Raw genomic sequence first — 17,817 nt, 5'->3', positions numbered from 1 at the left:
CGAGGTAGGTCACGGACCCTTGACCAATTTGGCATTTGCCGGCCTTAATCGTGAGGCCGGCCCGCTGGAGGGCCTGCAGGACCTCTTGGAGGTGGAGGAGGTGGTCGGACCAGTGGCGGCTGTACACAGCGATATCGTCCAGGTAGGCGGCGCTGAACTCTTCGAGCCCCGCCAAGACCTGGTTCACTAGACGCTGAAAAGTAGCGGGGGCATTCTTCATGCCGAAGGGCATGACCTTGAAGTGGTAGTGGCCATCGGGGGTAGAGAATGCGGACCGTTCCTGAGCCCGGGGTGTGAGACCAATCTGCCAGTAGCCCGCTGTTAGGTCGAAGATGCTGAGGTAGCGGGCGGCCCCCAGCCGGTCGATCAACTCATCCGCTCGGGGGATGGGATGAGCGTCGGTCCGGGTGACAGCGTTCAAGCCCCGGTAGTCGACGCAGAATCTCAGTTCAGGTGTGGTGCCGGGGGCAGCGGCTTTGGGGACCAGTACAACCGGGCTGGCCCAGGGGCTGTCCGAGGGCTCGATGACCCCGATCGTGAGCATTTTGGCCACTTCCTCTTGGATGCAGGCCCGTACCCGATCTGGCACGCGGTAGGCCCGGTGTCGGATAGGGGGATTGTCCCCGGTGTCCACGTCGTGCAAGCACCAAGGGGTGATCCCGGGGGTGAGGGAGAACAGTGTAGCGAACCGCAGCAGGAGGTCCCGGCAGCCCTGGCGTTGCTCTGGGGTGAGGGCATCGGAGAGCCGGACCCCGTCCACGGAACCGTCGTTCTCCTGAGTCTTCAGGAGATCCGGGAGGGGTTCGGAGTCTTCTTCTGCCCCACTGTCCGTAGCCATCAGGAGGCTGAGTTCTGAGCGCACAAAGTGTGGTTTGAGTCTGTTGGTGTGGAGGACCCGGAGGGGGTTCCGGGGGGTCCCCATGTCGATGAGGTAAGTGACGGGGCTTTTGCGCTCGACCACTTTGAAGGGCCCCGTCCACTTATCTTGTAAGGCACATGGTTCGGTGGGGGACATCACCCACACTTGTTGACCAGGTTCGAACTCGACGGAGGAGGCATTGTGATCGTACCATTTTTTCATGTCCTCCTGACTGGCCTCGAGGTTCGCCTTGGCCATCTCCCTGAAGCGCCGGGTCTGATTGCGTAGGGCCAGGAGGTACTTGAAGACGTCTGGAGGGGTCTTTAGGGGGGCCATCTCCCAACCTTCCTTGACCAGGCTGAGGGGCCCTCGCACAGGGTGCCCGTACAGGAGTTCGAAAGGGCTGAAGCCGAGGGACTTCTGGGGAACTTCTCGATAGGCGAAGAGGAGGCACGGGAGTAGTACATCCCACTGGCGACGGAGGGGCTCTTCCAATCCCCCAATCATCCCCTTGAGGGTGCGGTTGAATCGCTCCACTAGTCCGTTCCCTTGGGGGTGATAGGGGGTCGTGAATCGGTAGGTGACCCCGCACTGTTGCCAGAGGGACTTCATATATTTTGAGATAAAGTTCGTGCCTCGGTCGCTGACGACTTCTCGGGGGAAGCCCACCCGGGAGAAGATCCCCATTAGGGCCCGGCCAACCACCGGAGCTGTTACAGTTCGTAGGGGCACCGCCTCGGGGTAGCGGGTGGCGTGGTCAACCAGTACCAGGATGAACCTATGTCCTTGTGCCGTGCGGGGGTCCAGGGGCCCCACAATGTCTATTCCTACCCTCTCGAACGGGGTGGTGACCACTGGGAAGGGTTGCAGAGGGGCTTTCAGCTTACGGCCGCTCTTCCCACTGGCCTGGATCGTGGGGCAGGACCGGCAGTGGTTAAGGACGTCGTTCCGCATCTTCGGCCAGAAAAAGTGAGTCACTAGGCGACTGTAGGTTTTGTCCTGGCCCAGGTGTCCAGCCAGGGGGACATCGTGGGCCAGAGTTAGTAGGAAGTCTCTGAAGCGGAGAGGTACCACCAGCACTCGACTGGCCCCTAGCTCTGCGATTCTTTGTTCGCTGTATAGCAGGTCGTTATCCCAATAGACCCAATGAGTTCCGGTGGGGTCCCCTGCGCTCTGGGCGCTGGCTTGCCGGCGGAGTCCCTCGAGGGAGGGGCAGGTCTTTTGCTCCTGGCGGAACTGTTCTTGGGTGGGCCCCCCTTCTTGACGCCACTGAGCCAGGCCGGGAAGGTCCGGGGGTTGCGCGACCCCTTCGGCCGTTGGTTCTGGGGGGTTGGCCTCGTCGTTGTCCTCTACTGGGGCGACCGGGGGCGGAGGTGCTGGCCGTTCTGGGTCTTCTGATCGGGGGAACGGCACGGGCGGCCATGGACCGGGTGGTTACGCAGGCCCAGTCCGGGAGGCCCAGCATCCCCAGCATCCCCAGGTGCTCTCTTCTTTCGACGGTGGCCCACGGGGAACTCTCAAGGTCATTCCCCAGGAGGCAGTCCACGGGGGCATCATCCCGGACCGTCACCTTCAACAGGCCGGAGACCCCTCCCCATTCGAAGGGGACGCAGGCCATTTGACACAGACTTTCGGAATTGTCGGCTGAGCGGACGGGGCAGAGAATGTTCGGAATGATCTGCTCGGGCTTCACCAGGTGACAGCGGACGGCCGTCACACTGGCGCCTGTGTCACGTAAGGCCTCGGCCCGACGTCCATTAATGGTCACCCACTGGCCATATTTCCGGGTGTTGGCGGGTAGGGGAGCCCGCGGGACCATGTCTTTTCCCCCTAGGCACGCTAGAACCATGGCGGCCGGTTCCCACTCCTGCTGGGCCGGCTCATATTCTTCCTGTTCCTCTGATAGTCGTTCTCCCCTCAGGGCGGCGGCAGCTACCTGGCGGGGCTTTGGTGTTTGGTTCTGCGGGCAGCTCGGGTCATTGGCGTAGTGGCCGACTCGCTGGCATCGGTGGCACGTGACGTTGGCTCGGAACCCCGGGCGCATCGGGGGGTTGCCCCGGCCGGCCGGGGGCGTGGTGCTGGCCACGGGTGTTGCCGGGATGGTGTCTCTCCCTCGCCCCTGGCCTCCTCCTCCTCCCCGGGGACGGTGCTGGCCTTGGTTGTTTCGGTTTTGCTCGTGTGGTCCTCTCCGGCCCACTCGGGTGCTTTCCCATCGGTCAGCTTCGGCGGCGAGTTGCCGGGGGTCAGTCAATTTACTGTCGAGGAGGTGCTGCCTGAGCTCGACGAAACAGTTGTTCGACAGGTGCTCCCATACCATAAGGTTAAAGAGTTGCTCGTAGGTCGTTACATGGCTCCCCTTGATCCAACCCTCGAAGGCTCGGCTGAAATAGTTGACGTACTCCACCCAAGTTGTACCCGGGATCCGGGTGCAGTCTCGGAACCTCTGGCGGTACATCTCGGGCGTGAGGCCGTAGCGGGTGAGGAGGGCAGCCTTCATGTGGTCGTAGGACGACATCTGGTGATCTGGGAGCTGCAATAGGGCATCGCGGCCTTCGTTGACGAACCTCCCCCATAGTCCGGCTCCCCAATCACTCCGGTCGATCCGGTGGGAGGTCATGGCGATCTCGTAGGCTTTGAACCACTGTTGTATGTCGTCCTCTCGGACATATTCTCGGACAACATCCTTGGGGATGTGGACTTTTTTTCTCGGTTGCTCCCGGGGGGTGCGGTCGCTCAAACACCCCCGGTTCTTTATTCTGTTTCCGAAGTTCTATTTCCGCCAGTTTGCGCTCGTGTTCGAGTGTTATTCTTTTTTCCTCGAGCTCTCTCTGTCTCTGTTTTTCTTCTCGTTCTTCTCGGAGCCGCAGATGTTCTAGATTTAGTTTCTGCTCGGCTAACTTTAGTTCACCGTCCATCTTGAGTCGTGCCATTTCCAACTCATGTAATCTGGTTCTTTCTCTTTCTTGGATCTCCTCCTGCGAGAGGCCCGTTCCCCGCTCCTCGGGAGCCGTGGCGTTCCCCTCTGGTGCGACACTGTTTTGGTCGGGTGATCCGGCGACCCCAGTTTCTGCCCACGACTCAAGGGTGCGCTTCAAATCGTCTTTGGTACTCAGGCCGGTGGTAGCAATGCCTAGTTCCATGCAGAATTGTTTAAGTTCGCGGTGGCTATATTCTTCCAACTTATCCATTTGGAACTTTTCAGTGGAACCGCTATCTTTGGCTGACATCGTGGTTTTGTCGTGGGGTGAGCTACTCTCTGTACGATTACGCGTTGATTCGGATCCCGCCGCTGGCCACCAATGTTAGACGGACCGGGAGGGTCGGCCGAGGACAATGGGAGAGGTCTCCGGGGAGAGCCGTCTCCAGCGGTCGTACAGATAAATAACTTCCCCCCCCCACAGACAGGCACCACACAAGGAGAAGATTCAGCGTTCTTTATAGGCAATTTCTTACGGTACGATGAAATGGTACAAGGAGGTCTGGACTCAGGGGTCCCCTCGATTCCAGTCTCTCAAGGTGGGGAAAGGGGGTAGCGGGACAGTCTGGTTACCAGTCTGGTAGTTGAGATGGTATGGTGGATAGCTCACAATCCTCGAGCTCGGTGTTCTAGCTGGGACGGGCCGCGGCAGCGCCAGCAGGTCCCGGTGAAGATGGTCGATACACGGTCCGCGGCAGCGCCAGCAGGTCCCGGTGAAGATGGTCGTTACAACGGGCCGCGGCAGCGCCAGCAGGTCCCGACGAGGATGGATGTTGCAGAAGGCCGCGGCAGCGCCAGCAGGCAGGACGATAGTTCCCAAGGTAGGGCTACGGCAGCGCCAGTAGTCCGTCAAGGCTGAGTTCTCTCGGTGTCTCTCAACTCCAGGATACAACTGTCGTCCTGCTCCGGAGCTGCGCTAGTTATAGGTCTGGCGCCCTTTGATGTCCGGACCCTCGCACTTGGAGGTCGGAGGGCCCGGGATGAAAGTGTCCAGACACCCAGCAGGGGGTGGAGCCAGTGCCTGGGGGAGCTGGAGGCGATCGGCACCTGGCGGGGGAGAGCCCTTGACGCTTCGTTCTCCCATTGACCTGCCAAGTGGTCCGCTCACCTCCTGGGTGGATGGTGGTGCCGGGATGTCGGGGCCGGCCAGGCCCAGGGCTAGGGTCGGGTGGAGGCCACGCGGCCTCGTGGTGCAGGGCCCAAGATGGCGGCTTGATCCGGCCGGGGGAGCCGGTGGTGGCTCGGTCCCGTGACACATGGAAGTCCGGGGGCAGGAGTTCCGTCGGGGGACGGGGTGAGGGTGATTCTTGTGGGTCACGCCTGGCGGGCCGGGGCTTGGGCCCTGTCGTGCGGGGAGGGAGCGAGCCCTTCGTGTGGCCTGTCCAACATGCCTTCACGTAGGATGTGGTTAGTAGCCAATAGGCTACCAGTTTCTTTCTCCTGATGACCACTTCCTGAGAAGTATGACATCTAGCTGTCCCAGGATGCACCATTCTGCCTGCTTGCAACAGGGCAAAACCCCTTTCTCGACACTCAGAGCTCCCTAGCCCATCCCTGAGGTGTGGCTAACAAGGAGGAACACACCCTGGAAAAATCCTGTTTGACAACAGACTTCTCCTCTCCTGTCCCCAGTGCCAGCCTGTCTGCCTAAACAATAGAGTGCCCCTCTCCTAAGTGTAACCTATTCGCCCTTTAAAGGCGGCTTCTTTAAGAACACCAGTAACACCTCTTTCCCATGCAGACCCTTATTGTGTCCTTTCCTGGGAGTCGTTCGCATGTCTGCCCAGCTGGGTTGAAAGCTGTCTGCAGGACAAGCCAGTGTACACCATTCCCATTCTGAAGTTAGAAGGGCTGGGGTGCCAGCCTGTAACTCTGTACGTGCCAATGGGCCTACTAGTCTATCCAAAGTTAAAACAATTTAGGGCTTTTACTACTGGAACATGTAAAAGTATAGATTCCACTTTCTAACAGACATCACCCTGTCTTAGGGCACGTGAGGCCGCCATATGACTTACACACATTAAAAAGGGAGGTTTGCGCTTTGCCATTTTTTTACCTTGTCGTACTCGTGTGGCAACAACTAGTCCTGCAGTCCACAAGAGACACCTCAACCTACAGGCCCTAGGTGTACCATATACTAGGGACTTATTATTAAGTTGAATATGCCAATTGGGGATAAGTCAACTAAACATACAGCATTTTACGGGTCAGCACATTTTCTGAGTCCTGTTCAGCAGGGCTCAGGGCATTTCAGACCAATTTCACCAGTACCTTGTAGTCAAAATGGAGGCAATAAAGGGGGGGGGGGGCTGCAAAAAATCTGTTTCTTTGCAAACATCAAATCCAATTTTAATTAAGTGGCAAGAAGTACACCATAATGATTAATCACACCTGTCCAATTTTGTTTTCTTCTCTGATAGCACTTGTTTTCTGATGGGACCTATCAAGCAACTTAAAAAAATGGTTGAGCCAACCAGATTGATTGCTACAATTGTCATGGTGGTAAGTATTCCTTGTTCACATTTCTTTTGTGATATGATTTTTTTAATGTTTTTTTTAGTGGGGTGAAGTTTATTTTTTTGTATTACGTTTAATTTTAAACCAGTGGTTTTACAGATACGAGGACATTTTGAAGGGCGAAAGATTAAGCTCTAGAGATATTGATTTTGTGTAATTCCCCAACTGTTTTTCTTTTGACTGTCCCTTTGGGTGCATCTTGCATTTATAGTTATCTACAAGCTTAAAATATACTACAATAAACTTATTTTCTTAAAAATAAGCACATGTGCAGTGTGCATGCCTTGTCTCACTCTTTCATTAACATATTTTGAAGTCTAGGTATTTCTATAGCTCTCTAATCTTAAGCCACACAGGCACTGTCTTGCTTCAGAAGTCAGTGTTAATAATAGTCAGTTAAACAGAAAGATCTAACTCAGTGAATGAAAGTGGGGCATGTTAGACTCGTCCTTCTTTAATGATTGGCGACTGTCCATCTGGTTATCCCCATGTTTGCTACAGAGTTACCTACCATTGTCACTTTCCTACTCCTCAAAATTATAATATTGTTCTTTTAGGCTCATCTTAAAACTGTAGCCGGGACCCATTTAAAACATTTTCTGGAAGCAATTGAGCTAATTATCACAAGGGTTGGGAAATTAGGTGCCTGCTATTAATAGAATTGTTTCTCCTACAACAGGTATATTAAATCTGCAGCATTGTTCAGATACAATTTGTCTGTTAACTCAAATTTGTGTGGAACAATAATGAAGGGTGAACCAACATGGATATTTGAAACAGTCGAATGCTAGTCTTACAGGCCTTCAACCTCTAAAAATTGTGGCTAAGTTGTTCTAATTTTGCATGAAAGGTTTAGGATAGCGTAGTATTCTACTTGTTATGACTATGATATTGTTTTGTGTCAGAAAGCAAGTTTACTTATGGGGCATTTCAATAACTGTATATTGAAACTGCAATAGTGTTTGTTTAGAAGTTTATCAGTTTGTTTGATTGTATATTGAGAAAGTTGTTTCTTACAATTATTTGTTCTAGAATAATATCAGTGCCTACACAAAATCTCATCAGGTTCACTTTCCTTTGTTTCTCTTTATCTAGACCTGCTTGGTGTTAACGTTGTGTGCTGTATTTTGGGTAAGTGAAATGCATTGATAGCACAGAGGTTTCATGTCTTCCCGTCTTGATGTTAAGTAATTCTTCAAAAGTTGAGGAAAAATTTAACTTCTACTCATAACAGGTTAATGTACCAGTGGTTGGAATATTATGCATGTAATGATTTTGGGAAGGTAGACTTAAAACATGGCGTGACACATAGTGAAAGTTCTGCAGTACTGGATTTCTCTTCTCATGATCTATACTATATTGATCCAGAATTATCTGTCTTCTCCTGTAAAGTTGCTAGACTCTGCAGCTATTTTAGAAAAGATGTTGAAACCAAATATTGGTACCTCACAATACTGCTTCCGCGGCACCCTCTTCATCTCATAGCAGGTTACAGCAACCTAATTTCTTCTGTTTAAAAAAGGAAACTGATTTCGCTATCTTGTGGTTTGTAACTATGCTTGATAAAAATCAATGAATCAAAAATAGCTTTATTCGACAGATATGTCATAAAAGCAAAACACATACGTTACAACATGTATATTAAGATAATAAATATTCTGAATCTAAAACATTTAAGAACGGATTAAACAAGAAATACTGCAGAGTAAATTAATTCTGGAAATAAAATACATACATACTCAATTTATCCCAGGCAGTTCATACTATGATACAGCCTATCTTTGGAACTGAGGGCATTTAAGTCAATTAGCCTTGAGCAACACCCTGGATCGGATGGACCAGGCCCAGCCTAAAAACGTAGCCATTGCGATTGTTATTGGCAGCAATGGGTCCGTTGTAAGGATTCTTCGGGCCTCGTCATGCTTTCTGAAGCCTAGAAGTTTGCAAATAGGTATAACCCACATAGCCCGAGGTTTTTTGTACAGTGGGCAGAAGAACAAAAGGTGACTAACCGTTTCTTCTTTATCTAAGCATTTTGGACAGGCTTTCATCATAACCCCAACCCAGTTGCCAGTAAATGACCTAACAGGTAGGGTACCAACCCTCAATTGGAAGTATAACTTCTTGTCTAAAGGTTTCTCAATAGAGTCCGAATAATGTTCTAATACAGGCTTTATCTTCAATTCAAGTAACCGGCCTGTCAGATGTTTTACTGCACCCTTCGCTCGTGCTGACGCCATTACCATGTCCCAATACTTCTCCTTCAATATCTTCTTTGATGGAAAAGGAGCATTTTGGGGATCATCCCAAAGTTCTCTCAGACCTAGATTCACCAACAACATCCTTATCTCCCCTAGCCATTTAATCCTATGGAAGCAATCTGTGTCCATTACATCTTTGATCCCTCTTGCATAATGCGAAAGTTCAGCCGTGCACCACAATCTTCGCCAATATAAAAGAGGGCGAAGTTTCGCCAAATCCCTTACTGCTTTCCTTCCCAAGTCAAGCAATAATGGACACATGGGTGTACTTATTGGGACGCTGGTGACCTTACGCAAAAATGAATTTTTAGCAGCAGTTATGGTAGATAAATTCTCAAACCCCCAAAGCTCCGCTCCATACAGAGTGGAGCTTAGGACTTTCATACCATAAATCTCCATCAATGGGCTAATTGGTTTGGAGAAAGAGGTTTTAAAATGTACTGCAAGAATCCCAGCCTGTTGTTTGTGCTTTAGGGTAGCTACATTAATTTGGTTAGACCAACTCATGTCTGACTGTAGCATAACCCCCAAATAAGTGAAGGCGTCAACTTTGTCAAGAGGTACATTATTCATGTATACCTTGCCCTGGAAGGATTTGTGCTCATTAAATGACATAAATTTTGTCTTTTCTGTATTGATTACAAGGCCCCGAGTTGTGCAAAAGTCCTCAAACCTACTAAGGGCTTTTTGCAAGCCACTGTGGGTCTTGGAAATTATCAGAGTATCGTCCGCGAACATGAGGATAGGTATATGTTCTTTCGCCAGCACAGGGGCGTCAGTGGGGGTTTCCAAGAGGAAATCGGCCACCCCGTTAACGAAGAGCGAAAACAGGGTAGGCGCAAGCACGCAACCCTGGCGCACTCCCCTGTCAACAGGAAATGACTCGGTGACCTCACCCGTGGCCCCCCACCGGACCCGCGCATGATTATCCTCATGTAAGCGGACGTTCAAAGATAACAATTCAGCAGACATCGCCATCTCACTTAAGACACCCCACAGCCTACGTCGTGGCACCAAATCGAAGGCTGCTTTCAGATCAACAAATACCGCGTACAGGGCCCCTTTCCCCCAATACGACTGTCTTCCAATAGATGTTAATAAAACGAAGACCTGGTCGATAGTGCTTGTAAGGGGACGAAAACCCGCCTGCAGTGGAGTAAGGATTTGTTCATCATCCATCCAGGACTGCAGCTTTTGTAGAATCCGTCTACCCATGATCTTTTGGATGGAGTCTATAAGACTTATTGGTCTATAGTTAGCTGCAACAGATTTGTCCCCCTTCTTAAAAACCGGTATTATCTCGGCCCCTTTCCAGGAGGCCGGGATTGGAGCCCCACAGGCAATAGCATTTGCTAAATATCTGATATACAGGCGCCATGAGGATTTATAATCGAGGGATATTATCCATTCCGGGGACACGGCTACGGATAATAGTATCTAAAGCCCTATCTACTTCCACTAACGTGAACACCTCACCAGAGAAAAAAATTAGTTCGATAGGACCCATAGTCTGATCATCCTCCAAGGAAGCGTACTGGGGTTTACAATATTCCACCCATAGATGGTGGGCAACATTGTTCTGCGGGGGGTCCGGGATCCCCCCCCATCCCACTTGAACGTATCCCAAAATACTTTAGGATTTCGTGACACGCATGCTTCTTTAAGCTCCATCCATCTTGCCTGGTCCCATAGATTTTTTGCTGCTTTAACTGCTCTTCTATAGGAGTCCCGTGCCAACCTTACTTTTGCTGGGTCTCCTTCACCTAAAGCTAGCCCCAATTTCCTCCGCATCTGTCGACAATTATCAGTAAACCATCCAACAATTTTCTTCTTCTTACCCTGACTACTCTTAGCAGGTTTACAAAAGAACAGTTTTAATTGTTCAAACAGTGCTGTGTGCATCTCAGTAATATGGGTCAGGGGAGTCTGGCTTCTCTCACTAGATCCCCAGACTTCTAATACCCTATGCACCTCATTATTCATCGCTGCCAGCGATGCCTGGGATCTTGAAACGTTTTTCCATCTCAAGTATCGTGTATCGTTTGTCAATACCAAGTCACTGCCCCCTGCCACTGACCTAATTGGTATGGCTTCATCTAGCAACCCGGCCATTGTGACAATGAGTGGGTCATGGTCACTTTCCACTCGAGTAACAACGGCCATGTCCCTAACGCAATGCCACAAAGACAGGCTTACTAGAACATAATCAATACGGCTCGCCCGACGCCCATTATTAAAAGTATTAGCCCCCTTCTTATCAGACAACGTTCGCCCATTTGCGGCCCTCAACTGATGCCCAATGCACAACCCTTTGATTTGTATGGCTGCCTCTGTCCATTTTTTAATTGGCCCAGCCTCAAGTGTAGGTATACCCCATTTTGCATCCTCATCCTCCGTTATGCATTGGTCCTTTGGCCCTAGGGGTTCAAACGTGGTGTTGAAATCCCCCACGACCATCGGACTAGTTTCCCTTGGTATATCATCCAGCAACCTTTCCAGGTCAGCTACAACGTAAGAATGTCGCCCACCAGCCAGACCTCTTGCATAAACATTACAAATATATAGGCTAGGACTTTGTTTTGGTGTGATTTTTATCCCGAGGATATCAATACTATTTGTGGGTATTTGTGAAATTTTGCACCTTAATGCCTGCCGTACCCAAATAACCAAACCCCCCATTGGGCGGCCCTTCTCTTGTCTTACCGCTGGAACCTGAAAGGTAAGATACCCCAAACGAAACACGGGCGCTATTGCCCAAGATTCTTGAAAAAAACATAAATCATGAGTTTCAATAAAATCTGACCATTCAGGAAGTGCTAATTTAGAGCCCAACCCTGCAATATTCCAAGATAGTAACTTTAAAACTGTAGGTCTATAGGTACAAGAATCCTTTAGCATAGGACAACCATCCTGGGTAGGGGGAGAACCATGGCTCGTGGTCAACCCCATCGTCGGTGCTGACTCATTAACCCCATTTTCCCCATGGAATTTTAAACTATCATCAGAAGGGAGTTTATTTACTATAATCCTATCTAGAGGGTGATTAGTACATTTAAATTTTCATAAACCAAGTCGACCATCTTCAGACCTAAATCAGGATGGTTAATACCTTTGGGAATACATACTGAGGTATGGTGATTAGGAGTGATTTGTTGTCAATCACACTCCTCTAGGCCATATAAAACATCAAACCTATTTCCTGTCAGGACTCCAAACTCCCCCCTAGGCCCCCGTACGGGACCACTCCTACCTACCCTAGCTTTCGAAGGACCTAAAGAGGAGGCTGGGTAAAAGAATGTTAAAGGAAGAGGTTTTATCCTAGAATCCATGCCTTGATATCGCCAACCACAAATGTACTCCACAGCACTAGTATCCCCAAAGTTAATGATGATACAATCACCCTCAATCGTTTTGTGTCTTGGCCCAACCCAATCCACCCTTCTTGCAAAAAGAATTTTAGCCGAAACACCAGGAGGTAAAGTTTGGTTCATGTTAAGCCAGTGAATACACTTATTTTTCAAATCGGTGTAATCCTCACGTTGACCTGGTCTCAGTGGGGGAGCCCCCGTCAAGATGCACACATAAGGAGTAGATGCAGGGGAAAGATCGATACACGGAAGACTAGCTAAAGATATATCATTTGGCACCCTACTGCCCCTGCCTGGGTCAAGGGGGATTACGTTAGAACCACCCAGCCCTGCTCCCACCCTACATAGGTCCTGGGCTCCATTTGTAGCATGCAAAGATTTCTGGAGGATAGAAGCACTCGTGGTCACAGTAGAGTTACTTTTAGATACCACTACCTGTGGAGACTGGACTGGAGGGTTTATACTTGAAATAATCTCAGTAGTCCCCAACATACGTTGCCCACTACTAGCACTGCTAGCACTGTCAACAGACCCCGCACTACTAGTAGCTTTAGCTTCTACACCTTCAAAAGCTTCAAGTCTTTTTTCGATGGAGTTCAGTCTTTTGTAAATAGGGATACAAGTTCTGTTAAATAGCTGTTCAATTTTATCCCATGTTGCCTGTGTCCATTCCGACGAGGTATCTATCCCTAATAGCTTCGCTTGATCTATCCCAGCCATCGTTGGAGACAGGACCTCAACACTATTATCTAGAGGCATCGATATACCTCAAGACTCCCACGCTTCCTCTTAGATACTGGTACTGGGTGCGCGGATTTTACACCACGTGTATAACGTGGTGTAACGTTACTCTCCGCTGGGTCAAGCGAGATGCTACTAACTAGAGAGCCTATTTGTCCCTCAGTTGTAGATACAGGTGTAGAAACAGACTCCGACCCCCGATGGGGTTCACTAGGGGCTGGATGTACTAGGACGGTGTATACACCCTGGTCCACCCCAACACGCTCACCTGGCTGGACAACTGGGCCAGGGATGATGGTAGGGATGATGGTAGAGGAAGTGGGAGACACCGCCCCGGCTAGGAGACCCATTGAGGACCTTTTATTGGCCGCAATATCCAGTCTTTTTTCAGTGCAATCAATTTCGTAGGCCAGGATTGAAGAGGCACGTACAATAAATTGGTCCAATGTTCCCATAACTGAACCTGTAGGGACCACCTTCCCACCCTTGCACGACTTGCCCGACTTAGTTGCCATTTTTCCCGCTGAGTTTTTGATTCCCAGTGAGATAATGATTCGGTGCCGTAGCTCTCTGCAGTCCGTATACAACTCACAAGACTATAGAGTGGTTTTCTAGATTTCAAATGAGTACTAACCTTAAAGAGACACTCAAAGAGGGTGACCCGCCTCAAGCCATTATCAAACTGGCCCACCCTTGACCCGCAAGACGGGAAACCAGGCGTGCCTTTATGCGCCTCCAGGTACGTTGAAATAATGCATCCTGTCCCAGGAGATCCTGGGACTTGTGGACAGGAAGAGGAAAAGACCGGTGGAGCCAAACCCGGCCGGTCGTTGGCCCCCGGAGATGCAAGGGGCGGAGCCCAGCCCAGCCGGGAGGAGGCGGCGGTGATTGTGGTGAGTGGTGGGCAATTTGCAAGCTAATTGCGTTTTGCCGTGATGGCTACAGGGGTCAGATTTTGGCTGCTGCTGTTACCGCCACACACGATGTCCACACGCACTCACCAGGGCTCTACAACCCCCCTCCTTCCACGCAGCCTTGATTCCCGGACTCCCAAGCTGGTGTTTTCGGCGATTTTCGGCCGCAATTTTCGGCCGCGGTGCGCGGCTCTTCCTGCTTCCTGCTCTGCTCCGCTCCTGCTGCTTGATGCTGGCTGCAGGTCGAACGTGGTCGAAAACCTGGACTGGACTTCCTCTCCTTACTTCTGCTTTTTGCCCCTTTCGTGGCTACGGAAGGGGTGCCCCACTACGTCCCACCTAGAGCCACAGGCCGCAGCAAGTTACCCAACCTTCGCACAGCTGGGGACGTGGGAACAACCGGCGTGGTTCCGGGGGCCAGCGTGCGGGCCAGTCCACAAACCCCCCCCCCTCTGCAACAGCCTCTAAACCCTCCTAGTCCGACCTTTCAGACACCAATGGGCGGCAGGATTTGCCATCACCTCACCCACTGGCGCACCATCACGTCGGACCAGTGGGTTTTGCAAATAGTCCAAAGGGACTACTCCCTCCCCTTCGAGACTACACCTCCAGCCATGCCACCGAGATACCACCGCATGTCAGAGGATCACCTGGCCCTTCTCCAGCAGGAAGTTACGGCTCTCTTGGCCAAGGGAGCCATTGAGCGTGTCCCTGTCCCAGAAGTAGGTCGTGGTTGTTACTCTCACTACTTTCTGGTCCCCAAGAAGGACAAGGGCTTGCATCCTATTTTGGATCTCAGGAAGGAGAAGTTCAAGATGTTGATGCTTGCTCAGGTCTTGTCTGCTCTGGACCCGAAGACTGGATGGTACCGTTGGACTTGCAGGACGCCTATTTTCACATTCACGACCTGCCGGCCCACCGGCGTTACCAGCGGTTTACGGTAGGCCACGAGCACTTTCAGTTCACTGTGCTACACTTTGGCCTTACCAGCGCCCCTTTGAAGGTTCACGAAAGTGATGGCGGTGGTCGCATCTCATCTGTGCAGATCAGGAGTTTCAGCCCCCCCCCCTCCCATCTCGACGACTGGCTGTTGAAGGCGGGTTTGCCCCAGGCAGTCATCTCCCACCTCCAGACTACGGCACCCCTCCTGCATTCGCTGGGGTTCTCCATCAATGTGCCGAAGTCGCACCTGATTCCCTCTCAGAAGCTCCTCTTCATCGGAGCGGTTCTGGACACAACGCAGTTTCGAGTCTATCCTCCCGAACAGCGAGTCTGCGATATTCAGGCTATGATTCCGATCTTTCAGCCTCTATCCCGGGTTTCAGTCAGAATGACCCAGAGGCTGCTGGACCTCATGGCCTCCTGCATCCTGCTGATAGATCATGCCAGGTGGCATATGCGGGCTCTGCAGTGGGACCTGAAGTTCCAGTGGGCGCAGCATAAGGGGAATCTGTCCGATTGCGTCCAGATCTCGAAGGGCACAGCTCGACAGCTGCAGTGGTGGCTCACAAACCAGGATTGGGTCAAGGGCAGATCCCTCTCCCTTCCCCAACATGACCACACTGTGGTGACGGATGCATCCCTTCTGGGATGGGGCGGCCACATGGGAGAGGCGGAGATCAGAGGCCTCTGGTCTCCGGCGGAGTCTGGGCTCCACATCAACCTTCTGGAGCTCCGGGCGATTCGTCTTGCACTGAAAGCATACCTTCCCTCTGTCCGGGGAAGAGTAGTGCAGGTGTTCACGGATAACACCACCGCCATGTGGTACTGCAACAAACAAGGCGGGGTGGGGTCTTGGACCCTATGTCAAGAGGCCCTGCGCCTCTGGACATGGCTGGAACATCAGGGCATCTCCCTGGTGGTTCAACACCTGACAGGTTCCCTGAACGCCAGGGCGGACAAACTCAGCCGCAGGTGCATGATGGATCACGAATGGCGTCTTCACTCGGAGGTGGTGCAAGGTCTCTTTCAGCAGTGGGGAGAGCCTTGGTTAGATCTATTCACCACCGAAGAGAACGCGCAATGTCAGCAATTCTGTGCGTTGAGAGTTTCCAAGGCGGCACTCGCTAGGTGACGCTTTTCGTCACGAGTGGAGTTGTGGTTTGTTGTACGCTTTTTCGCCTATACCACTTCTGCCCGGAGTGCTGAAGTTACTTACCTTCGGTAACAATATATCTGTAAGAAACATTAGTTAGTTATAGATTCCTTAACGCCCCACCTATCTCCCTGTTCTGCAAACTGATTTCTAGGGTTAAGGACCTCCTTTCAGGCCCTAGTTTTGTGCCCCAATGGTCAGTATCTTGCATGGGTCTGGGTTTCTGGCGCGGAAAGTCGTGTACAGAACTGATGTCAGCGCGCGAGGGTGGCGTCCAAGTAGCTGCCGCGACGTCATCCCAGCGACCAGATGACGGATGCGGAGCCAACCGACGCTCAGAGGTACTGCTGACGAAAAACCTTTCCAGGTCCAGTCTGACACGTGGGGGTAATTCTAAGGTAAGGAATCTATAACTAACTAATGTTTCTTACAGATATATAGTTACCGACGGTAAGTAACTTGTTCTTCAGAAAGATAGATTATGAAATTGTCACAATACCTCTCTTGACCTTGCACATTCATCTTTACCATTCCACAATATTCCTCTCAATGATTCCTGAGCTTTATTTTAGACTTTAGCCTCCATCATCTCAGTGCAATACTTCTATGACCTTCAAGTCCACCACATACATAGCACTACCCACACATACCACTTTCGGACTGATGACACTCTATAACCCAAACATCACACTTACACAAACAACAAACTCCACACTCTGTGTAATAAGTCCAAAATTACCCATCCCCAGAATTAATGGATTACCCATTATCCCATCATTATAACTTCAAAGAATTGCATGAATTACAGGTGTTACAATAATATGTTCCCACCCTGTGACCTTCTGCTGAAGTATTAGGTGTGCCAGTGAGCTTATGGCTCAAATGACTTTGGTGTCCAATCAGCCCACATAAAGAGGTTTTGGAGTCCGCAACTCAAAAGAAGGGTGCTCTCCCCAGCAAGATTACCCATGTAAATTTCAACAAATTCCCTCACCTTAAAGGAGGTGGAAGGCAAGGAATCAGCAGGCAAGTGCCTGAGGTCCAGACACCTTTTTCATGACTACTGCACAGCTAGACAATGTTTTAGTTGAGCCTATAAAGTTATATTTCCGGTGGTCCTTTATTCTGGTCACACCATCCAGGCCAAAAAATCCCACACATACAAAATACTCCATGCTTTGAAATGTTCATTGTCAGAACCCCTTTCTGAGGGTTACATGGCACGTAGGGGCTACTAGGCCTGATTGTGATGGTTGAGGCCTTTTGCTCCTGATGTCCCGGGGCCTGAGCAGTTGGGCCAAGTACCCCTTCTGCCCCTGACTCTCCGTGGTAGCTATGGTCGAGCAGTCAAGGGTCCCTTGGAGGGGTTTTAGATGAAGGTTAGTGAGCACGACTCATAACTCAAAGTGCAAACGGTATGAGCAATAAATCTGACCTGTCCAATACTCATTTTGATAGAAAAATAAGTATTTTTAGATCCAAATCTACACATGCAAATGTATAAGACATTTAAAAGCAATAACACAATCCCCTTGAGGTCGGGGCTCTAGTATTTATCAGGTGAATCCTTGTCCCTTGTCCCTTCCTCCTTCATATAACGTGTTTAGGGTTATTCCCCATTTACTGATGGCTGCATCCAGGGAATGCAAACTATTAGGCCGTACTCAAGAGTTCTCCCTTTGACTCTTTAGGAATGAGTCAAAAGTGTCTATGGTACCACAGCACCGTTTATAGCAAATCTCCATGGCCCCAAAGGCCCGGCTCCACCCTTAACCCTCTGGCGGTATGGCAGAGTTTGGCAGTGCAGCAAGTGCCCTCTCATTGGGAGCTCATAAGTTCAGATCCTGTACAGCAAAGTTAGGCCACTCGCGAGAGTTTCAGCAGAACCTGGCGGTGTAGCCTTTTTGTCTCGCAGCATGCGTGGTCTGTTCCTGTGATTGGAGCTGCTCCCACTAGCCGAACACAAAAGGCAAGTTACTCTTTCCTCCTAGCAGGGGGAAGGAGCTGCTGGTATGATCCTCCAGCTCCTGACTGGAGCTCTAACGAGGGTACGCCGTTCTCGGTGGCGTCTTGGTGAACCTCGTG

General features: G+C 50.8%; 1 protein-coding gene across 1 annotated transcript in view; it reads left to right on the top strand.

The window, feature by feature from the left end:
* The window catches only part of SFT2D1 (SFT2 domain containing 1), a 156,025-nt gene that overhangs the window by 96,094 nt on the left and 42,114 nt on the right, over positions 1-17,817 (top strand). The window contains exons 4-5 of the mRNA XM_085611428.1: positions 6,257-6,338; positions 7,449-7,484. Of these exons, the coding sequence (XP_085467554.1) occupies positions 6,257-6,338; positions 7,449-7,484 (118 nt within the window). The remainder of the gene's footprint in view (positions 1-6,256; positions 6,339-7,448; positions 7,485-17,817) is intronic.

Source organism: Triturus cristatus, chromosome 6, assembly GCF_964204655.1.
Source record: "Triturus cristatus chromosome 6, aTriCri1.1, whole genome shotgun sequence".
Classification (NCBI taxonomy): Eukaryota; Metazoa; Chordata; class Amphibia; order Caudata; family Salamandridae; genus Triturus; species Triturus cristatus.
The sequence above is the reverse complement of the archived record's forward strand: the minus strand, read 5'-3'. Positions and strand labels throughout refer to the sequence as shown.